Source organism: Microcaecilia unicolor, chromosome 4 (genome assembly GCF_901765095.1).
Source record: "Microcaecilia unicolor chromosome 4, aMicUni1.1, whole genome shotgun sequence".
Lineage (NCBI taxonomy): Eukaryota > Metazoa > Chordata > Amphibia > Gymnophiona > Siphonopidae > Microcaecilia > Microcaecilia unicolor.
This window is the reverse complement of record NC_044034.1, coordinates 220,305,268-220,331,077: the sequence shown is the minus strand read 5'-3', so window position 1 is coordinate 220,331,077 and position 25,810 is coordinate 220,305,268. Positions and strand designations below refer to the sequence as shown.

At 43.6% G+C, this 25,810-nt stretch overlaps 1 protein-coding gene across 1 annotated transcript in view; it reads right to left on the bottom strand.

The window, feature by feature from the left end:
• LOC115469677 (mucin-2-like) overlaps window positions 1-21,922 on the bottom strand; it is a 257,743-nt gene extending 235,821 nt beyond the window's left edge. Inside the window, exons 1-3 of the mRNA XM_030202465.1 lie at window positions 21,284-21,922; window positions 14,749-14,859; window positions 2,117-2,186 (exon numbers count right to left, since the gene is read on the bottom strand). Of these exons, the coding sequence (XP_030058325.1) occupies window positions 2,117-2,186; window positions 14,749-14,859; window positions 21,284-21,922 (820 nt within the window). The remainder of the gene's footprint in view (window positions 1-2,116; window positions 2,187-14,748; window positions 14,860-21,283) is intronic.
• Window positions 21,923-25,810: the final 3,888 nt, after the last annotated feature.

The window sequence follows — 25,810 nt, the reverse complement described above, 5'->3', positions numbered from 1 at the left end:
AGGCGCTAGCAAGGTTTTCCTCGGAGTGTGTATGTTTGAGAGAGTGTGTGTGAGAGTGACTGTGCGAGAGAGTGTGTGTGTGTGTGAGAGAGAGAGTGAATGAGGCTGGGTGCGAGTATGTGTGTGTGAGAATGAGAGTATGTGCCAGGGTCCCCCCTCCCTCCCAGTTCCAGGGTTGTCCCCCCCACCGGTCTGTCTCTCAGTTGCAGAATCCCCCCTCCCTCCCAGTTGCAGGGGGGTTTCTTCCCTTTCTCCCAGTTGCAGGGTCCCCCCTCCCCCCCCAGTTGCAGGGTCCCCTCCCTCCCAGTTGCAGGGTCCCCCCTTCCCCCCAGTTGCAGGGTCCCCTCCCTCCCAGTTGCAGGGTCTGTCTGTCTCCTCCCTCCTCCTTTTTTCTATGGAGGTGAAACAGCTTTAGACTTCTTAGTTTTTTTTTTGAGTGTATAGTAATGACGGCTGCTAGGGGAGTGGAAACAGAGATTAGCATATTCCGTTTTTTTTTTTTTATTACATTCAGTGCCTTTTGATTGGTTTCTTTTTTACAGTGTCATAGGGTCCCCCCCTCCCTCCCTCCCAGTTGCAGGGTCTGTCTGTCTCCCCCCTCCTTTTGTCTATGCAGGTGAAACATCTTTAGACTTCTTAGCTTTTTTTTAGTGTATAGCAATGACGGCTGCGTAGGGACGTGGAAACAGAGATTAGCATGTTCCATTTTTTTGATTACGTCAGTGCCTTTTGATTGTTTTGTTTTTCACAGTGTCGTTCCCGGAGCCCTCATTTGACAGTTGCCGCATCCGGTCGCTCGCCATCCCCTTACTTCCCCAGGGGTCACTAACCCCCTCCCACCCTAAAAAAAATTAAAAAATATTTTTCCAGCCTCTATGCTAGCCTTAAATATCATACCCAGCTCCAATGACAGCAGTATGCACGTCCCTGGAGCAGTTTTAGTGGGTACTGCAGTGCACTTCAGGCAGGCGGACCCAGGCCCATCCCCCCTACCTGTTACACTTGTGGAGGAAACAGCGAGCTCTCCAAAATCCACCAGAAACCCACTGTACCCACATCTAGGTGCCCCCCTTCATCCCTAAGGGCTATGGCAGTGGTGGGGAGTGGGTTTGGGGGGGGGGGGTTGGGGGGCTCAGCACACTAGGTAAGGGAGCTATGCATCTGGGAGCTTTTTCTGAAGTCCACTGCAGTGCCCCCTAGGGTGCCCGGTTGGTGTCCTGGCTTGTCAGGGGGACCAGTGCACTACGAATGCTGGCTCCTCCCATGACCAAATGGCTTGGATTTGGTCGTTTCTGAGATGGGTGTCCTCGGTTTCCATTATGGCCGAAAACCGGGGACAACCATCTCTAAGGACGACCATCTCTAAGGTCGACCTAAATATTGAGATTTTGGCGTCCCCAACCGTATTATTGAAATGAAAGATGGACGCCCATCTTGTTTCGATACTACGTGTTTCCCCACCCCTTTGCGGGGACATCCAACGAAGACGTCCTTAGAAAAACGTAGGTGCCCCGTTTGATTTTGCCCCTCCACGTTACTATATGGGAACATAATGCAGAGCAAAACACAAGAATGTATATACAACCAATAAACAACAATGCTTATTGCTATTTGGAAGTACCAGGACATTCTGTTGGTTTATTTTGTCTAATGATCTTGTCTACTCACTCATTTAGGGGTCCTTTTACCAAGCTGCATGAAAAAGGGCCCTGCGCTAGCAGCGGGGGCCATTTTTCCAATGCACCAGGGCCCTTTTTAAAGCAGTTGGTGAAAAAGCCCCCAGCACTCATGGCCATGCAGTAAGAGAACTCTTGCCGCATGGTTATGTGGCAGGGAGCCCTTACTGACACCCATTGAGGTGTTGATAAGGGCTCCCACGTTAACCCAGTGATAACCGGGCAGCACGCAGTGATGCCTGATTATCACCAGGTTATTGCCATGCAAGCCATTTCCGGGGCTTTTCTTTTTCCCCCAGAAATGGTGCATGTTCGGGCGGGACTACTGTCGGTGGCCATGTTGGGCCTGCGGTAGTCCCGGAAGAGCGAGCGATAAGCCTGCGTTAGGCTTACTGCCGCTCTGTATTTCTCTGCTGAGGCAAACTGAAGAAAGTATTTACCTGATGAGAAAGGTAACTGGATAATCACTTTGTTTAACAGCACTGCTCCTGAGGAGTGAATTTCTAACATCTGTGGAAGGGAAAGAGAAAGCCAGGTCATTTCTTTTTACTTGCATTGTGTATGGGGATTCAGTCAGTCATAATTTTAATAACACAAACTCCCATATATTTGCAGCATAAGTATAGTAATGTATATTTGTGTTTCTTCAGTAGTTGTCTCAGATTTTAAGATCTCTATCAGGGATATGCACAGGCAAAAAATGATTGGGTCAGTACTGACAATCCAAATTACTAATTAGTAATTTGGATTGCCAGAGTACTTGAAATTCGGGATCTTTTTGAATTGGGTCAGTACTGAGGCAGCAGTAGTCAGTGTTTTTATAAATGCTGGCCACTGCCATCTAATGTAGACCCAATGCTGGACTGTATCCGGGCACTGCCACTGAATATGTGGATCAGCAGTGATACCTGGAAGTTGTATGGGTACAGTCAATTTTCAGTGCCATACCCGCAGAGTTAAGCAGGCAAAGTTAGGAATGCTATTTCACTGGTCTTATTGCCTAGCACTGAGGACAAAGCAAAAACAAAAAAGGAGGTAAAAACCCTCACGAAACCGTACATAAATGACCCGGCAGGCCGTTGGGCCAAAACACGGCCGTGTCGGGTCATTTTTATGTACATTGTTATTTTTTAACTTTTTATTTTTCAAGTGAATAAATATATAATTGTTGGTATCCTCATCCACTCTCCTCACTTTTTGTTTTATATCTAGCACTGAGGACACCAGCACTGAAGTATCACTGGTGCCCGCATAATTTAGGACCCAACGTGGTGAACTGAATTAGGAACTGGTTGACGGACAGACACCAGAGGGTGGTAGTTAATGGACTTCGCTCGGATGAGGGAAAGGTGAGTAACTGAGTGCCTCAGGGATCGGTGCTGGGGCCGATTCTGTTCAATATATTTGTGAGTGACATTGCCGAAGGGTTAGAAGGGAAGGTTTGCCTTTTTGTGGATGATACCAAGATTTGTAACAGAGTGGACAACCTGGAGGGAGTAGAAAACATGGAAAAGGATCTGAAGAAGTTAGAAGAATGGTCTAATGTTTGGCAATTAGAATTCAATGCAAAGAAGTGCAGAGTGATACACTTAGAGAGTATAAATCCAAGGTACATGTATGAGTTAGGCAGTGAGAGGCTGATATGCACAGACAGGGAGAGGGACCTTGGGGTGATAGTATCTGAGGATCTGAAGGTAACAAAAGAGTGTGACAAGGTGGTGGCTGTAGCCAGAGGGATGCTAGATTGTATATAGAGAGGTGTAACCAGCAGAAGAAAAGAGATGTTGATGCCCCTGTACAAGTCATTGGTGAGGCCCAGCTGGAGTACTGTGTTCAGTTTTGGAGGCCGTATCTTGCTAAAGATGTAAGATGACTTGAAATGGTCCAGAGGAAGGCAACACAAATGATATGGGGATTGCACCAAAAGACATATGAGAAGAGACTGGAAGATCTGAATATGTGTACCCTAGAGGAGAGGAGGGACAGGGGAGATATGATACAGATGTTTGAATACTTGAAAGGTATTAATATAGAAACAGATATTTTCCAGAGAAGGGAAATGGTAAAACTAGAGGACATGAATTGAGGTTGTGGGGTGGTAGACTTTGGAGTAATGTCAGGAAATTGTATTTCATGGAGAGGGTGGTTGATGCCTGGAAGGCCCTCTCGAGGGAGGTGGTGGAGAAAATACTATGGAGGAATTCAAAATGGCATGGGATGAACACAGAGGATCTCTAATTAAAAAATGAATGGTATAAAAAACAAAACGTAAAAGGCTGCATATGTGTTTGCATTTGCATGTCAAGAGGTGCTTAGATGGCAACTCTGGCTGTATCAACTAAGGCTGGTGCTGGGATGGCTTGTATGGTCTGAGTGCCATATATAGCAATTTGGTTTAGGATGAGCTGGAGAGTGCATCGATGGAAACTCCTGTAATTTGGAACATGAGGACAGTGCTGGGCAGACATTTATGGTCTGTGTCCCACAAATCACAAGACGGATTCGGACTCCAGTATAAGGTCCCAGAAACAACAAAGAAAGGCCATGATCAAGTGTATATTAACATGTTTATTGTTGATTTAATCTTGAGTAAAGTGGTGTGGTAGCCATGTTATCCACTTTTAAAGGTAATAAATAGAAATAAATTGATGTATTTCTATTTATTGATTTAATCTAGAATTGAGAATAAATGTGACTGTTGGGCAGACTGGATGGACCATTGAGGTCTTTACCTGCTGTCACCTACTATACTACTACATTACCATGTTATCACAACTTTGGTCACCACTGCTGTCTGATACGGGTTCCCTCCACCTGGGGACTGCACCACCCTTGCCTCATCTTGCTGCTCTGTGGCACTCTCAGCTTACACTGAAACTCACCTCCTTCCCCCTCAGCTGCCCAGGCTCACTCCTGCACTGAGCACTACAAAGTGGGGACAGAAAAGCTTGACATACACTGTTGAAGTGGTGACATTCACAGGTCTGGCTCAAGGAAACTTTTGGCACCATGGATGGCTCTAGCTCCAGCCCTTCTCCAATAGCTCACACAGCACCACCAGATTCAACCATTGCTCTCCTCCATTTAATACAGAGCCATCAAGTGGGCCGAAAGAAAGCAAAACAAGCACTTGAAAGAATCCATGTGCTTGCCTGCCCTTCTGTTTCCCCATAACAAGCCCTATTCAGCCACCGGAACAGACATAAAAAAACAATACAAAATCATAAAGAATCTTCTTAACACGAACCCAGTAACAACTTCACCCTCAAACTGACCATCTGCCGACCAGCTGGCTAAATACTTCAATGACAAAATCACCAATCTGTGCAACACAATTCCCCATGATGATTCCAATATTGACACTTTCCTTGATGAACTGGACCCCGACTCTGAAGAGATCCCAGCAGATCGCTGCTGGACAAATTACACCCCCCTCAACACTAAGGAAATCTCCTCAGCACTATCCAAACTCTCCAAGTCTCACTGGTACCTGGACCCATGCCCCAAATATCTTATGAAAAATGCCCCAAAATGATTCATCACAGAACTCACCACCCACTTAAATTTCCTACCTCAACAAGGCTCCTTCCCCTCCGAACACGGTAGTATTCTACTTACACCAATGCCGAAAAACCCCAAGAAACCAGCGAACGACATCACTAATTATCGACCGGTGGCCTCCATCCCTCTTCTAACCAAACTGATGGAAAATAGAGTGACCTCCCAACTTAACGAATTCACTCAAAATTTCTCCGTATTACATGAATCACAATCGGGTTTTCGACCTGCACACAGCACAGAAACAGTACTGCTCACCCTGATATCCAGATTCAAACAGGAAATATCAATTGGCAACAAAATACTTCTTCTGCAGTTCGACTTATCCAGTGCATTTGAAATGGTAGACCACAATATTCTCACAAAATTGCTGGACAAACTAGGGATCGGCGGAAATATCATTAAATGGATAAAACGTTTTATCACCACCAGATCATATCAGGTCAAATCAACATCATCAATATCGCCTACGTGGTCATCAAAATGTGGAGTCCCCCAAGGCTCACCTCTATCCCTGATCCTCTTCAACCTCATGATGATTCCTCTGGCCAAATCCCTAGCCAAATCCGGCCTCAACCCCTTCATCTACGCTGATGACGCCACAATATTCATCCCTTTTCCAATCCAACCTTACAGAAATCTCGGAGAAAATAATCACTGCCATGAACATCCTAACATCCTGGGCCAACGCCTTCAAGATGAAACTGAACAAAGAGAAAACTCAATGCCTAATCCATTCATCACAACACGCCACTCAGCTTCCAACCACCCTGACCACACCAGGCGTTACAATCCCAATATCTGACAATCTAAAAATCCTAGGAGTAATATTAGACAACCACCTAACTTTGGAAACTCATGCAAAAGCCATGACGAAGAAGATGTTCAACATGATGTGGGTACTGAAAAGAGTAAAACCATTCCTCCCGCAGAAAACTTTTCAGAATCTAGTACAATCCACAGTACTCACCCATGCCGACTACTGCAACAGCATCTTCATCGGTTGCCAAGCCCAAATCATGAAAAAACTCCAAACCGCCCAAAACACAGCAGCCAGACTCATTTTTGGCAAATCACGATTTGAAAGTGCAACACCACTACGTGAAAAACTCCACTGGCTCCCTATCAAGGAATGCATAAACTTCAAAGCCCACACAATGATCCACAAGATGCTCCATGGCGAATCCAAGCTACATGACCGAATTGATCGACCTACCAGCCAGGAACGGGTCCAAATCTTCTCGAACATATCTCAACCTTCATCTCCCCAATTGCAAAGGCCTCAAATACAAAACCTACTACGCATCCAACTTCTCCATTATAGGCAGCAAACTCTGGAACACAATACCTCGACACATCCGAACAACCAATGAACATCTACCCTTCCGAAAGCTGCTGAAAACATACCTCTTCAAACAAGCCTACCCTAACAACCCAACTTAATTCTTAAACCTAATCTACATCACTAGCACCGCCCAAATTCCAACCCTCTCCCCCACGTATTGTATTGTCCTATTGTCCTACTCTCTATAACTAGGTTATGTCTGTGATACTTTGTACCATACTTTGTATTATCTCTGTGATACTCTGTACCATACCTTGTAAGCCGCACTGAACCTGCTATCGAGTGGGAAAGAGTGGGGTATAAATGCTATAAATAATAAAAATAATAAAATACTTGGACAAACTGAAAGTCCATCAAGGCCAGTATCTTGTTTACAACACTGGTCAATCCATGTCACAAATACCTGGTTTGAGGAAGAAGGAAGAGGGACTGTAAGGGCTAGGGTTGTCAACCAGGTACAGATTCGCCCGACAGAGTTGATCCAGTGCTGGGCTTACCCCAATGCATGAAGGACCTGTAGCTTGCTTTACTTTGGAATCCAATGGGGAAATTAGAAACACAAGTCCTTGCATGCAATGGGGTAAAGCCAGGACTGGATCAACCCTGTCGAGCAAATCTGTATCTAATTGGCAACCCTAGCAAGGGCCCTTCCATCTTAAGCTCAATGCTCTCCTAGTAAACCTGCAGCCAACAGAGGGCACCCAGGGTCTTCTAGTGAAAGGTGGCTAGGCACCCAAGGAAAGGTCAAGATTCAGGAAAAATACTGGTTATCCAGACAGGTTGGGATGGAACCTCCTGGAAAGGGGAGTGCTTTAAAAGTCCTAGAGTTTGGGACTGGGAAGAGGAGGAAGAAGAGCATTTTTTCAAAACCATGGAAGTGGAAGACACTAATACTCCGGATGAAGTAAGGGAGGATCCCATGGAGTTTGAGAGCTTGGTCACTATAACATCTGAAGAATGTGAAGAAATGTAGCTAGAAAACTGACTCCTGAAAGGCTTGTACATTCCATCCAACAATTGGGTCTCTGTATTGCTCCTGGATAGTTGAAAAGTTGGTAGTGGAGGGGAGGAGTAGCCTAATGGTTAGTGCAGTGGGCTTTGCTCTTGGTGACCTGGGTTTGATTCCCACTCTAGCTCCTTGTGAACATGTGCAAGTCCATTACCCTCCATTGCCCCAGGTACAAAAACTTAGATTGTGAGCCCTCAAGGGACAGAAAAACTGTCTGCATATAATGCGTACACCACTGTGTATAGCTGGTAGTGCTATAGAAATGGTTAGTAGTAGTTAAGTAAAGTGTTTTTTTTTTTTTTTAATTGTTGCTAGCAGATGAAGGGAGGGCATAATAGAGTTCATGCCTTCTCCATTATGAGTGGTTGTGCAAGGGGTCTGCTAGCTGTTTGAGCCCTAGACTTGTAAGAGGGGCAAAACAGAAGATATGAAATAGATTTTTTTTTTGGATGCTGAGTTGTTTTTGTTTGACAGAGCCATAGACTGTTTCCCTGGTTAACTCTGTTTCAGGAGAAGGAAGAAACAAGTTGTTTAAAAGAAAGGGACCTTCTTTTGAAAAACAGTAAAGTGAACTGCTAGGAGGAGGAGCTCATTTGCATAAAGCTTCCATAGTCCTTGGTTGGAGATTTCTTTTGCTTTTTGGGTTCTATACAAAGAAAAGGAAACTGATATTCCCAAAGGGGTGCATGTAGCCACCAAGTTTGTATTTCTTTATTTTTTTCAAGTTGTGATGCCTTGACTGTATACTCCTATTCCAGCCTGAGTTACAGGGGAATCAAAAATACTGACCCTAATAAGGGAACCATGGCCTCTAGTGTGTACTTCTCTATTTACTTCTTGTAGTGGAGAGGCACCATCACACTGTCAAGATCCCAAAAGAGTAAAACATATTTTATGCTACTTATCCCAGGAATAAGCAGTTGGTTTTCCTAAGCGTGTCTTAATGATGGCTTATGTATTTTTCTTTTAGAAAATTATCCAAATCTTTTTTGATCCCTGCTAAATTAACTGCTTTTACCACATTCTCTGCCAATGAATTCCAGAGTTTAATAACATGTTGAGTGAATAAATATTTTCTCCAGTTTGTTTTAAATGTACTACTTAGTAGTTTCATTACATGTCTACTAGTCCTAGAATTTTGGAAATGGTAAACAATTCACATCTACCCATTACAATCCACTTAGTATTTTATAGACCTCTATCATATCTTCCCTCAGCCATCTCTTTTCCAAGCGGAATAACTCAACTCCTCAACTTTTCCTCATAGGGAGGTAATCCCATCCCCTTTATCATTTTTGTCACCCTTCTTTGTACCTTTTCTTTTCACTACATCTTTTTGGAGATGTGGTGATCAGAATTGCACACAGTATTCGAGAAATGGCCGCACCATAGAGAGATACAAAGGCATTATAACATTCTCATTTTTGTTTTCCTTTCCTAATAATTTCTAACATTCTATTTGCTTTCTTAGCCACTGCTGTACACTGAGGAGAGGGTTTCAACATATTATCAAGATGATACCTAGATCCTTTTCCTGGGTGGTGACTTCTAAAGTGGAACCTTGCATCACATCACGTAGCTATAATTTTGGTTCCTCTTTCCCACATGAATTTATTTATTTATTTATTGTATTTGTATCCCACATTTTCCCACCTATTTGCAGGCTCAATGTGGCTTACAGAGTCCTGTTATGATATTGTCATTCCAAGATAGTAGATACAATTAGTGAAGTACAGAGATTAAGTCAGGGTAAAAAGGAAGGAGTTAGGTGGGTAACCATCCTGGAGGCCCAGGCCATACATATTCCGCAAATTAGAAAAGAAAGACGGAAGTCCAAAAGACAGCCGGCCTGGTTGAAAAGTGAGGTGAAGGAAGCTATTAGGGCTAAAAGAAACGCCTTCAGAAAATGGAAGAAAGAACCGTCTGAAAATAACAAGAAGCAGCATAAGGAGTGTCAATGCATATGCAAGGCGCAGACAAAGAAGGCCAAGAGGGATTACGAAAAAAAGATAGCATTAGAGGCAAAAAAACATAGTAAAATTTTTTTTTCGGTATATTAAAAGCAGGAAGCCGGCAAAAGAATCAGTTGGGCCGCTGGATGACCGAGGGGTAAAAGGGGCGATCAAGGAAGACAAAGACATAGCGGAGAGATTGAATGAATTCTTTGCTTCGGTCTTCACCGAGGAAGATTTGGGTGGGATACCGGTGTCGGAAATGGTATTTCAAGCGGACGAGTCGGAGAAACTTACTGACTTCACGGTAAACCTGGAGGACGTAATGGGGAAGTTCAGCAAACTGAAGAGTATCAAATCTCCTGGACCGGATGGTATTCATCCTAGAGTACTGATAGAACTGAAAAATGAGCTTGCGGAGCTACTGCTAGTGATATGCAACTTATCCTTAAAATCGAGCGTGGTACCGGAAGATTGGAGGGTGGCCAATGTAACACCGATTTTTTAAAAAGGCTCCAGGGGAGATCCGGGAAATTATAGACCGGTGAGTCTGACGTCAGTGCCGGGGAAAATGGTAGAGGCTATTATTAAAAACAAAATTACAGAACACATCCGAGGACATGGATTACTGAGACCGAGTCAGCACGGCTTTTGTGTGGGGAAATCTTGCCTGACCAATTTACTTCAATTCTTTGAAGGAGTAAACAAACATGTGGACAAAGGGGAACCGGTTGATATTGTGTATCTGGATTTCCAAAAGGCGTTTGACAAGGTACCTCATGAAAGGCTACAGAGGAAATTGGAGGGTCATGGGATAGGAGGAAATGTCCTATTGTGAATTAAAAACTGGTTGAAGGGAAAAATCACATTGGCATCAGCGTGGAAAAGTCAGTTGGTTCCACCAGCGATAAAGGTGATACACAAGATGGACTATCTATACCAAATGTCCAAAATGACAGCTCTACGACTAGGACATGTAACAAAATTTAATTTGCAATGGGAACAATATCGATCCTGGCGGTTACAAAATGGGATAGACTTAGATGCACCTAAATTGATTATCCCAAGACTATGACTGCTATAACACAGACTTCACACTACGACACTCCACTAGTAACAAGGGGGGAGGGGGGTTTACTGTAAGGGATAGGGGGGGAGGGGATGAAGGGGGGGATATACTGTTCTCTGTTTATGATGTTCAAACGTTCTGTACGTGATATATGACTGTTATGAGGATGTTGTCAATATGCTATTGTTCAAAAACTTCAATAAATAAAATAATAAAAAAAACTGGTTGAAGGATAGGAAACAGAGAGTGGGGTTAAATGGGCAGTATTCACAATGGAGAAGGGTAGTTAGTGGGGCTCCTCAGGGGTCTGTGCTAGGACCGCTGCTTTTTAATATATTTATAAATGATTTAGAGATGGGAGTAACTAGCGAGGTAATTAAATTTGCTGATGATACAAAGTTAATCAAAGTTGTTAAATCGCGACAGGATTGTGAAAAATTACAAGAGGACCTTACGAGACTGGGAGACTGGGCGGCTAAATGGCAGATGACGTTTAATGTGAGCAAGTGCAAGGTGATGCATGTGGGAAAAAAGAACCCGAATTATAGCTACGTCATGCAAGGTTCCACGTTAGGAGTTACGGACCAAGAAAGGGATCTGGGTGTCGTCGTCGATAATACACTGAAACCTTCTGCTCAGTGTGCTGCTGCGGCTAGGAAAGCGAATAGAATATTGGGTATTATTAGGAAAGGTATGGAAAACAGGTGTGAGGATGTTATAATGCCGTTGTATCGCTCCATGGTGCTACCACACCTTGAGTATTGTGTTCAATTCTGGTCGCTGCATCTCAAGAAAGATATAGTAGAATTGGAAAAGGTGCAGCGAAGGGCGACTAAAATGATAGCGGGGATGGGACGACTTCCCTATGAAGAAAGATTAAGGAGGCTAGGGCTATTCAGCTTGGAGAAGAGATGGCTGAGGGGAGATATGATAGAGGTATATAAAATAATGAGTGGAGTGGAACAGGTGGATGTGAAGCGTCTGTTCATGCTTTCCAAAAATACTAGGACTAGGGGTCATGCGATGAAACTACAGTGTAGTAAATTTAAAACAAATCGGAGAAAATGTTTCTTCACCCAACGTATAATTAAACTCTGGAATTTGTTGCCGGAGAAAGTGGTGAAGGCGGTTAGCTTAGCAGAGTTTAAAAAGTGGTTGGACGGTTTCCTAAAGGACAAGTCCATAAACCGCTACTAAATGGACTTGGGAAAAATCCACAATTCCAGGAATAACATGTATAGAATGTTTGTACATTTGGGAAGCTTGCCAGGTGCCCTTGGCCTGGATTGGCCGCTGTCGTGGACAGGATGCTGGGCTCGATGGACCCTTGGTCTTTTCCCAGTATGGCATTACTTATGTACTAAGTATAGAGGTAGACTTTCTTAACTGGTTGGGTTGGCGAGGTAATTTAATGAGGCTATGGGTTTTCTTTGTAGGCCCTGTTGAAGAGATATGTCTTCAGAAATGTATGAAGGTTGGTTATTTCGTTAGTACTTTTCAAGTCAGTAGGTAATGCATTCCACAGCTGCGTGCTCATGTAGGAGAAGGTGGTGGCATGTAGCAGTTTGTATTTTAGTCCTTTACAATTGGGGAAGTGCAGATTGAGAAATTTGCAGGATGATTGTTTGGCGTTTCTAGGAGGCAGGTCCACGAGGTTTAGCATGTAGGTTGGGGCGTCTGCGTGGATGATTTTGTGTACAAGTGTGCATATTTTGAACGCGATCCGTTCCTTGAGTGGGAGCCAGTGAAATTTCTCTCTTAGTGGTTTTGCACTTTCATATTTATTTTTGCCAAATATGAGTCTGGCGGCGGTATTCTGGGCTGTTTGGAGTTTTTTGATAGTCTGTTCTTTGCAGCCAGTGTACAATGCGTTGCAGTAGTCCAAGTGACTTATTACCATTGACTGGACAAAGGAACGGAAGATGTATCTCGGGAAGAAAGGTTTTACTCTTTTGAGTTTCCACATGGAGTACAACATCTTTTTCGTTGTATTTTTCACGTGGGTATCGAGTGTGAGACGGTAAGGGAGCAGTATGGTGTCATTATAGTAGTGAAGTTGTTTGTGTTATGCTGTGAAGTGAGTACCAGGCATTGTGTTTTTTCTGCATTAAGTTTTAGCTGGAATGCATCCGCCCAGGAGTGCATGATTTGGAGGCTTTGGTTGATCTCGTTGGTGATTTCTTTTACCTCATGTTTAAATGGGATATAAATCGTGACATCGTCTGCATATATGTAGGGGTTTAGGTTTTGATTGGCTAGTAGTTTGGCTAATGGTATCATCATTAGGTTAAAGAGGGTTGCTCAGGACGTTTTATAACCTTTTTATAGAGGGATGGCATTAAGGAGTATCAAACAGGGAAATTGCACTGGGACTCCAAGCATGCCTACCTTAAACTAAAGAAGGCATAAGCCTGTAGTTAAGCTTTGGGGCTCTATTCCCATCTTACACTGAGATCCTGAATATCTAATCCCAGCCCTGGTTTTGGATTATGTTTTATGGCAGACTGCATTCCAGCTATAGTGCTGAAAAACTAAGTACTAATTTCAATGGGTTAATCTGTTCTGATGGATAAGAGAAGAGTTTTTTTGGTTGAGTGGTAATGATTTTTGAAGGATTAAAAACAGTAGTGCCATAGTTATTAGTGCCTGAAACCTACATATTCAGCTTAACTTTCTCTCTCTCTTTTTTTTTTTTAAAGAATATAATATGTACTTGTCTAAATATACAACAACAGGTACAGTATTTGAAACTGGAAACATAATTATATTTCAGCATCAATATATGAACAAATAGTTGGAGCTTTATTCTTCAATACAAATTATTTCACAGTGAAGGATATAGTAAATCTATTGATAAGTATTATTTTTACTCCATATCTATCTGTCTATATAACATTGTAGTGGGGTTTTAATAAATGTTTATGAAGTTGATGCTAGGGTCCACCTTGGGGGTCAGCACCCAAGAAAAAGATTTAGGTGCCCTTGTAGATAATACACTGAAATCATCTGCTCAGTGTGTGGCAGTGGCCAAAAAAGCAAACAGGATGCTAGGAATTATTAGGAAAGGGATGTAAAATAAGACCAAGAATAATATGATGCCTCTGTATCACTCCATGCTGCAACCTCACCTTCAGTACTGCATTTAGTTCTGGTCGCCGTATCTCAAAAAAGATATAGAGGAATTAGAAAAGGTTCAAAGAAGAGCGACCAAAATGATAAAGGGGATGAAAGTCCTCACATATGAGGAAAGAATAAAGATATTAGGGCTCTTCAGCTTGGAAAAGAGATGGATGAGGGGAGATATGATTGAGGTCTACAAAATCCTGAGTGGTGTAGAATCAGGTCCCTGGTATAGCGTAGTGGTTGGTGCAGTGGAATATAGAGGAGTGAATCAATTTTTTACTCATTCTAAAAGTACAACGACTAGGGGAAACTCAATGAAGTTACATGGAAATACTTTTAAAACAAATAGGAGGAAATATTTTTGCACTCAATGAATAGTTAAGCTCTGGAACTCTTTTCTGGAGGATGTAGTAACAGCGGTTAGTGTATCTGGGTTTAAAAAAAGGTTCGGACAAGTTCCTGGAGGAAAAGTCCTTAGTCTGCTATTGAGACAGACATAGGAAAACTACTGGGATTGGTAGCATGGAATGTTGCCACTATTTGGGTTTCTGCCAGGTCCTTGTGACCTGGATTGGCCACTACAGGATACTTACTAGATGGACCATTGATCTAACCCAGTATGGTTATTCTTATGTTCTAACTTTTTTGTGTAATAACCAGTTGGAGAGATTCTTTGAATGTGAAAGATACCCTGCCAGCCAGTCAGCCATACCACCTATTCCCTTAACATTAAAAAAAGTCTTTCAGGTGCAAGTATTTCCTCTCCCTCCTCTATGCTGTGGGTGAGGGATGCCTCATTCCTCTCAAACCACAGAGGAATTTATTACCATTGCTATTTCACAAGCTTCAGATGCATACAGGATGTATTTTGTCTCCACAATTATTGAACTAGTCAAAAATAAACAGAAAGCTCAGGACATACTAAGATCACAGTGTTAGTACTCATAGGCCATTACCTGCTGTTACTAGGAGCTGTTGGCTGATTGGATAGGACTAAATGTAAGGCTGTCACTCACCATTTCACCTCTTTCAGTGGAAAGTGTAACACTCTTCAAGCAGGTCTGTGTGTCCAGTAACCCACACTGACGGATCTCCCCCAGTATTACAAATGAGTCCTCATTCTGCAGCTGAGATTGGAAAATGATTCACATTTAAGGAGAACACTGGAATTTATAGGGTAATGTTGCATGAATATATAGTCAGGCAGCTATACTAAATATCTGTAGCTTTAAATAATTGTAGCAGTCAGCAAAGAGCCATGACTTTTTGTATAGTCATGATAAATCTTTATTGAAAGAATCACGCTGTACAATACAATTTAGTAGTAATTAAAATAATATTGATATATTATCTGAACAGTGATTAATGTTTACAGTGATGAATCCCAACTCTAGTTCTTGAGAACCCCAAACAGATCTTATTTTCAGAATATTCCAATGAAATTTCATGTCATTTATTTACTTACATATTATGGTCTATGAGCTAGGTTTATTATTTATTTTATTTATTTATTTGGATTTATTTATCGCCTTTTTGAATGAATTCTCTCAAGGTGGTGTACAGTAAGAATAAATCAAACAAGAGCAACAGAGAAATACAGCAGTAAAAATATTCAAATAACAATATAAAGTATGGAATATTATACTACTTAAAATGTCAACACAATACGTAATAGAACATTTACAGTGTAGGATATAAGCAAAGATGGAACACATAGAGGGGCATAATGGAACAGAAACGCCTATCTCCATGGGCGTTTATCTCCGAGAACGGGTCCGTGAAGGGGCGGGGCGGATCGTATTTTTTAAAAGAAAAAGACGCCCATGTTTTATTCGTCAAGGTGTGAGCTGGGCGTTTTTGCTTTTCAGCGATAATGGAAAATGAAATCGCCCAGCTCAAAAACGAATAAATCCAAGGCATTTGTTCGTGGGAGGGGCCAGGATTCATAGTGCACTGGTCCCCCTCACATGGCAGGACACCAACCGGGCACCCTAGGGGGCACTTTTACAAAAACCAAATAAAAGGTAAAAGAGCTCCCAGGTGCATAGCACCCTTCCCTTGGGTGTTGAGCCCCCCAAATCCCCCTCAAAACCCACTGCCCACAAGTCTACATCATTACTATAGCCCTAAGAGGTGAAGGGGGGCACCTACATGTGGGTACAGTGGGTTTGGGGGGGTTGGACGACTAGTAGCATTAAGCAGCACAATTGTAACAGGTAGGGGGGGGGATGGGCCTGGGTCCACCTGCCTGACGTCCACTGCACCCCCTAACAACTGCTCCAGGGACCTGCATACTGCTGCTTGGGAGGAGGGTATGACATTTGAGGGTGAAAGTAAAAAGTTGTGAAACATCATTTGTTGTGGTGGGAGGGGGTTAGTGACCACTGGGGGAGTCAGGGGAGGTCATCCCCGACTCCCTCTGGGGGTCATCTGGTCATTTAGGGCACTTTTGGGGGCCTTATTCGTCAAAAAACAGGGTCCAGGAAAAGTGTCCTAAATTCTAGCTCAAAACTGTTCCATTATCGGCGAAGGGCGCCCATCTCTGTTCGCCCGATAACCACGCCCCAGTTCCGCCTTCGACACGCCTTCGATACGCCCCCGTCAACTTTGTCCGCATCCGCGACGGAGTGCAGTTGAAAGCATCCAAAGTTCGGCTTTCGATTATACCGCTTTATTTGTTTTTGTGAGAAGAACGCCCATCTCCCGATTTAGGTCGGAACTTGGGCGTTATTCTCGTTCGATTATAAGCTGGATAGATTTTATTTATTTATTCCTGTATCCCAAGTTTTGGTTCAAAGTAGCTTACAATTTACATTTTGGTGGAATTACAATAGTGTTGAGCAATGTGGCGAGGGCATCTATAGTTCGTGTGGTTGTTCATAGAGTTTTTGAAGAGATTTAAAGTTGAAAAGGTCGAGGTAGCTTTTGAGTTAGTTTTCATAGCTTGTTTAACCCAAAATCAGACCTGCTGGGGGTTCTCATTTGGAACCACTTCTACACTATATCAGAACTTGGAAAAAGCTTGGAAAAACCTGATCAGCGATTTGAATGGCAAACTTTGTCCATTGCCTATGCATTCTTCTGGGGAAAGGGTTCATTAGTTTACAATTGCTAATCATGATAAATTCAGAGAAATGCAGTACAACTGCAAAACAAGAAGAATGCTAGGTACATTTGGCTTCAAATGATAGAAGTTACTGCAGGAAGCTCAATAGCTGGTCATGGCTCCCTTGTAGTAAATCCACACTGGACCATCAATACTCACCAGAAACTATTACAAAATTAATCAAATTCATTTTAACTCACAACTACTTCCGCTTTAACAATGATATCTATCTGCAAATAATGGGCACTGCGATGGGCACCAGGACAGCACCCCAATATGCCAACCTTTTTATGGCTGAGCTGGAAGAGACATTTCTGAATACACACCAGACCAAACCTCTATAATACTACCGGTACATCGATGACATTTTTATGATTTGGACGGAGGGTGAAGAAACTCTGAAACAATTTTATTCTGCCTTCAATACATACCATCCTACAATCAGATTCAAAATTGACTACTCCCCAGAAAAAGTCAATTTTTTGGACACCACGGTCTCAATCAGTGATGCCTGTATACAAACATCTATATACAAGAAACCCACAGACAGATGCAGCTATCACCACAACTCCAGCTTCCATCCTTCACATACAAAAAGATCCATCATTTACAGCCAAGCCACAAGATACCACCGTATCTGCTCTGACCCAGGGGACAGAGACAGATACCTTAAAAGCCTGACTGCATCCTTCAAACAGAAAGGCTACAACCCCAAAATAATCTCCAAGAATATTGCCTCCTCCCTCAAAACACCCAGGGAGAATCTGCTACAGTACAAGGAGAAAAAATCCACAGACAGAATCCCCCTTGTAGTGACATACAATCCAGAGCTGGAAAAACTGAGGAAAATCATAAGAGATCTACAACCTATACTCCAGGAGGATGAATTACTGAAAGAGATATTCCCATCCCCGCCAGTACTGGCCTTCCGACAGCCACCCAACTTAAAACACAAGCTAATCAGAAGTAAACTTCCATCACAGACTGAAAAGGAACAGAAGGGCACACGTCCCTGTAATTTATCCAGTTGCAAACTATGCCAAAATATTTCACAGGATCCCACAGTTATCCACAAAGGAAAGATATTCAACATAAAGGGATCTTTCACTTGCTCATCTTCCAATGTGGTATATATCATTCAGTGTAAAAAATGTAACGAAGGATGCTATATTGGAGAAACAGGCCAGATGCTTAAGACAAGATTCAATTTACATAGACATCACATGAACAATACAGCCAGTAGGGCCCCCACCCCGGTGGGACAGCACTTCACAGAACCAGGACACTGTACCAGTGATTTCAGAGTAAGAATACTGAAAGGTAACTTTAAAACCATATAAGAACGTAAGACCTTTGAAGTCAGAATGATTGAATATTTTAACACCCAACAGAAAGGACTTAACAAGGATCTGGGGTTCCTAGCGCATTATAAACCATAAAGCTGTATGTCTCTGTTGATCACCCCACCCCTCACCTATCCACACCCATCCTGTTAGAATATCAATGATATGCTTTGATGTCCCCTCCGACCCCCATCCTCCCACCCTGTCAGACTGTCATAGTAATGCTTGAATGTTTTCATTTATATACACTGTCAGCTAGCACATTTGCTTATTTCCGATCTGACGAAGAAGGGCAACCTTCGAAAGCTAATCAAGAAATATATTAAGTTATGTCCAATAAAAAAGGTATCATCTTATTTTCTTTTCCATGTTTTATTTTGTTTGATTTCTATTGATAACCTTAAGAGTGGACTAACACGGCTACCACACTCCTTTACTTTTTTAACAATACAGCTGTGCTATCATTTCCTTTCATATGATTATTTACCAATTATTCCAATTGATGTTCTGCTGATGGCAAATTATTTGACTTCAAGTGAATTTATGACACAAACAGGCTCATTTTCGAAAGAGATGGATGCCCAAAAAATGACATAAATCGGCATTTGGACGTCCATCTCACAGAAATGACCAAATCGGTATAATCGAAACCTCATTTTGGACGTCTTTCTCCGAAGTCCGTCGGAAGGATGTCCAAATCTAAAGGGGGTGTATTGGGGGCGTGTTCAAGGCAGGACTTGGGCGTTCCTAAGACTTGGACATCTTTGAACCATAATGGATCAAAGCAAAAAATTCCAGCACTAAAACTTGGATGTTTTGAGGTAGACCTGTTTTTCTTACAAATAAGGTACAAAAAGGTGCCCCAAATGACCAGATGACCACTGGAGTGAATCAGGAATGACCTCCCCTTACTCCCACAGTGGTCACTAACCCCTTCCCCCAAAAACAAATTGTGTTGAATTACATTCTTGCCAGCCTCTATGCCAACCTCAGATGTCATACTCAGGTCCATGACAGCAGCATGTAGGCCCCTGGAGTAGTTTAGTGGACCAGACAGGTGGACCCAGGCCCATATCCCCACTACCTGTTACACTTCTGCAGGAAACTGTGAGCCCTCCACAACCTACAGGAAACCCACTGTATCCACATATAGGTGCCCCCTTCACCTGTAAGGGCTATGGTAGTGGTGTACAGTTGGGGGTAGTGGGTTTTTTGGGGGGTGGGTTGGGGGCTCAGCACACAAGGTAAGGGAACTGTGTACCTGGGAGTATTTTATGAAGTCCACAGCAGTGCCCCCTAGGGTGTTCGATTGCTATCCTGGCATGTTAGGGGGACCAGTCTACTAAAAAATGCTGGTTTTTGCTACGTCCCAATGGCTTGACTTTCACTTTGGACATTTCTTTTTTCGAAAATGGCCGAAAATCAAAAACGTCCAAATCACAGGATGTCCATGGTATTTTTGAACACAAAAGATGGACGTCCATCTTTTTCGAAAATGACCTTCTCCCTGCTTCGGAATTTGGACGTCTTTGTAAAATGTCCAAATTCTGACTTAGACGTTTCTTTCAAAAATGCCCCTCAAAATCATCTACAGTGCATGTATTCCAATGAGCCCATCAAATAAGGTGAGCAATCAGAAAGTAGTGAATTATTTAGAAGCCAAGGACCCAATACTCAAAGTGATTTAAATAGGCAGAAGAGTCTCCTGCCTATTTAAATTGTGCTCCGCAGGCTGACCATTAATATCCAGAGGCACTAAAACAGCCATTTTTAAAGTGGGCAAGAGAGAAATATTCTGAGCACGGAGTCAGGGAAGGACCAGCAGCTATTCAGGTGCTGGTAATAATTAGTGCTTGTGCCTTCATAAATAATCGACCAAATAGGACCGTGGAAATAGCAGTCCTAACTTTTGTCACTTAGCTATGTGGGTGCCAGAAATAAATATCAGCAAGCGCCAGCATAATTTCAGGATAGCAGCTAAAGATATGGATGCACTTCCCTATTTCCCACCTCAGAACATGGTCCAAACTTCCTACATGCTCTCCTGATCCCCCCCCCCCCCCCCCTTGAGATCATACCCCTTTTCCTAAACACCCCCTGAGATCAGAACACCACTCAGCCAACCACCAGTAGAAACACCCCCTCCTCTCAGATCTTATCTTATGATCCCTGGTGGTCCAGTGGGGTACCTGGTTCTTTCCCTAGTGAATCCATCAGTAAAATAGCTGCAGAGAGAGAAGGCTGACCTCTAGCGGTAACAACATAAGACTAATGCTAGATCTCATGGTGGCATTTTATAGATGGAGCACTACAAGTGTGAAAGAGTGGGGATTATTCCTGCCTGGGTACCCCACTGGGCCACCAAGGATCACAAAGTAGGTTCTGGAAAGAGCCTGCAGGTGGGTGGGTGAGGGATGTTCAGGTGGGGGGAGCCTGGAGGAAGGGGTTGATCTCTGGAAGGGGTTTGAGGGAAGATCAAAATCGGTGGGAACAAGGGGGAAGGAGGAAATGACAAATCACTTATGTAAATCGCAGCCGATATTCAGCCCAGGACCTGCATACGTTTTTTATCTTCTAATTATCTTATGTGGGAATGGCTGAATATCGGTCAGAACCTGCATAAGTTTGGGCAATCAGCAGCAGTCTGGTTAGATCCCAGATATGGCCCAGCATTGAATATCTGGGTCTAACTTAGCCGGTGACAGTCAGCACTTTAAAAGCACACTGGTAATATCAGAAAATTCAACACAGATAACTGCTTACAGCCATTCCTGGAAAAATAAAAAGGAAAACTATTTTAAATTTGTCCACAATTAATGAATCAAGATACTAAGAAAAATAAGAAAATAAGAAAACAACTAAATAGTTGTAACCTAAATTCATAGCGGTTGAGCAAAACAGGATTTTACAGCCAACATAACAGCGTTCTCAATTACTGAGGCAAATCTTCAGGAGGTTTAACACCTTTCTTCAATATAAGAAATTCTAGTAGTTTCGAGGGAGTAAAAAAATATGTAATTAACTGCATCAAGGGTTACATGGCATTTACAAGGGAACTTCAACAAAAAAGTAGCCCCTATATTAATTATTCCAGACTTATACAGTAGAAATTCCTTTCTCCTCTTTTGTGTGTTCCTTGCCATGTCGGGGAAAATCTGAATTTTTTTGTCCCAAGAAACAGTCATTTAAATGACGAAAGTACAGTCTGAGAATGTTATTTCTATCAAGTTCAAGAGCAAATGTCACAATTAAAGTTGTTCTCTCTGTAATAACATCCAAAGAATTTTCAAGAAATTCAGTCAAGTTTAGATTTGGAATAGCCTGAGGCTGTTCTTTTGTAGGTCTCACTGCTCCAGAGATATACTGAGCTCTTGTTACAGGGAGATAACCCTCTGCAGGGATCCCCAGTATCTCACTGAAGTATTTTCTAAGCATATCTATAGATGGAATTAAAGGGGATTTGGGAAAATTCAATAACCGCAAATTATTCCTCCTTCCATTATTCTCCAGATATTCCATCCTTCTTTCCTGAATCTCTTTGTCTTTGACCAAAGTCACAGTTAAATCCTGCAACTGTTTAATCTCAGTTTCCATCTTTAGAATCTTTTCATTTTGTTCCTGGACTTTTGTAGATAAGTTCTGAGTAGATTGTTTCAGTTCTACAATTTCGCCTTTTATAGAAGAGTTTATTTGAAGTAAGGTGTTATTTACCTGCTGGATTGCCTCCCATAATGTATTCATAGTCACCTGGGTAGGTCTTTTTATTCCTCCTCCCTCCCCCGGAGCGACTCCATGGGAAGCAGGGACCCCGGCCAGCGTTTGTCCCTGAGAGGTTGACTCCTTCCCTGGAGTTGAAGTACACGAGGGTCCTCCTTCCACAAACAGGATTTCTAGCTGTTGTGGCTCCACCGGTTCAACTATGCTTCCGGGTTGTGGGGGAGCGGTGAGAGAAGGAGGGCTCAACGTCGCGCCCTCAACGCTGCGCTCTGCACCCGAATGGGGCGAGCCCGTCGAAGCAAGATCCTGCCCGCCATGGGTCCCGATTCCAAAAGATTCCAGCGTCGTCTGACAAGAGACTAGGGATGGCGCTGGTGCCTTGGAGGTAGGTGCCTGCGTCTTTTCCTTTCTTTTCCCCTAAGTCGGGGATAGAATTTCTCTGTTGGGGTCGGCGCTGAGTCTCAGGAGCTCTGGAAACCTACAACCGCTACTGACACCATCTTGATTCGATCTGTCTCATGCATGCATTCTATAAAGGGTCCACAGGCATGCGAGTCCTTTAGAGAATAAGTGCATATACGGTAAAAAATGTAATGTTCATGTGCAGTGGAACATCCAGTGATCTGTGTATGCTGTCACATGTGCAAGCACCCATATATGTGACATACACGTTGATGTCGCAAGCATGGGGATACTCATAAAATGGCTGCTGTCACCTGATTCTCCAGATTTTGACACATTGACACCTTCCTCCTATCCAGGTTATTTTTAGGATGGGAGCACAAATTGCTCCCTGTGTCTGGCAAGAGGAGGCTGAGAAACAGGTTCAATAGGCAGCATCATTCCTCAGAAAAGTAAGTGGCAACAGAGAGGTGAAACTAGGAGGTGTATGTGGGAAGAATGTCGCAATGAGTGGAGGAGTAACTTAGTGGTCAGACCACTGGGTTTGTTATCAAGGGGAGCTTGGTTCAAATCCCACTGCTACTTCTTATGACCTTCGGCAAGTCACTTGGGGCTCTTTTACTAAGTGGCGGTAAGTCCGCTGCAGGCTTACCCCGTGACAATCTGGAGCTACTGCTGTCCCAACGTGGGCCGCCAGTGGTAGTTCCACCCCCAGCGCGTGGCATTTCCGGTGCTAGTGGAAATATAAAAAAAATATTTCCGCAGGGGGTTACTCATCGGTAATCGAGCAGTGCCACGTGCTACCTGGTTACCACCGGATTAGCACAGGGTAAGTGTTCCCCCTACATGGCCACGTGGTAAGAGCAATCTTACCGCATGGCCATATCTTTTTTTCTGTCATGACTTTTTTTGGCCTTTTTACCCGCTGTGGTAAAAAGGTCCTCAGCGTGTGGCAAAAACGACCCCACCCTAGCACAGGGCCCTTTTTACTGCAGCTTAGTAAAAGGTCCTCTTAATCTTTTATTGCCTCAGGTACAAATGAGAATGTGAGACCTTCAGGGACAGGGAAGTACCCACTATACCTTAATGTAACTTCCCTTGAACAGCTACTGAACAAATTGTGAGCTAAATCCAAAAAAAATAAAGAACAGGTTACCATGTCAGTGCAGAACCATTCCTGTGCCATAAATTCAGCAAGAGACTCCCAAAAGACAGCACCAGGAGGCTGTGTGTATAACACATGATATGGAAGGAAGCACACACTGTCAAGCCATAGATATCAGGGTAGGCCCAGCGATGTTGCCGAAAGGAACTTCTAGGGGAGAAAGTGATGCAGTTTTTCTCTCTTCCTTTCCTGCACAGGTTGAGGATTTGAAGAAGAGGTCCAGGTACTTGTGTAATTGTAGGCCAGAGTGGATCCAGGTGGTCAATGCCTGGATGGTGGATGGTGGAGGAAGAAGGTCAGCACCAAGCATTAGATGCTCACCAAAACTGAATTTGTAGCTGAAATTTACCAGTTGGTTTTGGCCAGAACCAAAGCCAAAATCAGAACACTTGGGCACCTCCCCGTCCTGCAGAAGACAGGTCCCTCTGGGTTGTCACCCCTCCTCCGGCAGAGACCTGGCCCCTACCTGACTACCCATAGCCCCTCCCCGGGCCTACCTTAACAAGCCCTGGTGGTTTAGTGGCCTCTTCAGGAACAGGAACAAACCTCATTCTCTCCTGCCCGATACTGCTGCTCCTGCTTATGCCAATTCCAATCTCAAAATGGCTGCCGGGACCTCCAGCAGCAGTCCTGCAAGGCTGCAGTGGGAAGTCTCGGCAGTCATTTTGATTGAGCAGCAACATCAGGCAGAAACAAGTGGACTTTGTTCCTGTCCCAGAAGAGGCCACTAGATCACCACAGCTTCTTAAGGTAGGCCCAGGGAGGGTTTATGGGTGGTCAGGCAGCCTGAGGGTGGGAGGGTTGGGTGGAGAATGATCACAGGTGGGTGGGGGAAGGACTCTTTCAGTTTCAACCGAAAATGCACTGGCATTTTTGGCCGAAGCCTGGATTTTGGGTCAGTTTCACGGCTGACTCCGAAACTGATCAAAATTTGTTCAGCCTTTACTAAAGCACTCACATACAGTGGGGGAAATAAGTATTTGATCCCTTGCTGATTTTGTAAGTTTGCCCACTGACAAAGACATGAGCAGCCCATAATTGAAGGGTAGGTTATTGGTAACAGTGAGAGATAGCACATCACAAATTAAATCCGGAAAATCACATTGTGGAAAGTATATGAATTTATTTGCATTCTGCAGAGGGAAATAAGTATTTGATCCCCCACCAACCAGTAAGAGATCTGGCCCCTACAGACCAGGTAGATGCTCCAAATCAACTCGTTACCTGCATGACAGACAGCTGTCGGCAATGGTCACCTGTATGAAAGACACCTGTCCACAGACTCAGTGAATCAGTCAGACTCTAACCTCTACAAAATGGCCAAGAGCAAGGAGCTGTCTAAGGATGTCAGGGACAAGATCATACACCTGCACAAGGCTGGAATGGGCTACAAAACCATCAGTAAGACGCTGGGCGAGAAGGAGACAACTGTTGGTGCCATAGTAAGAAAATGGAAGAAGTACAAAATGACTGTCAATCGACAAAGATCTGGGGCTCCACGCAAAATCTCACCTCGTGGGGTATCCTTGATCATGAGGAAGGTTAGAAATCAGCCTACAACTACAAGGGGGGAACTTGTCAATGATCTCAAGGCAGCTGGGACCACTGTCACCACGAAAACCATTGGTAACACATTACGACATAACGGATTGCAATCCTGCAGTGCCCGCAAGGTCCCCCTGCTCCGGAAGGCACATGTGACGGCCCGTCTGAAGTTTGCCAGTGAACACCTGGATGATGCCGAGAGTGATTGGGAGAAGGTGCTGTGGTCAGATGAGACAAAAATTGAGCTCTTTGGCATGAACTCAACTCGCCGTGTTTGGAGGAAGAGAAATGCTGCCTATGACCCAAAGAACACCGTCCCCACTGTCAAGCATGGAGGTGGAAATGTTATGTTTTGGGGGTGTTTCTCTGCTAAGGGCACAGGACTACTTCACCGCATCAATGGGAGAATGGATGGGGCCATGTATTCTGAGTGACAACCTCCTTCCCTCCGCCAGGGCCTTAAAAATGGGTCGTGGCTGGGTCTTCCAGCACGACAATGACCCAAAACATACAGCCAAGGCAACAAAGGAGTGGCTCAGGAAGAAGCACATTAGGGTCATGGAGTGGCCTAGCCAGTCACCAGACCTTAATCCCATTGAAAACTTATGGAGGGAGCTGAAGCTGCGAGTTGCCAAGCGACAGCCCAGAACTCTTAATGATTTAGAGATGATCTGCAAAGAGGAGTGGACCAAAATTCCTCCTGACATGTGTGCAAACCTCATCATCAACTACAGAAGACGTCTGACCGCTGTGCTTGCCAACAAGGGTTTTGCCACCAAGTATTAGGTCTTGTTTGCCAG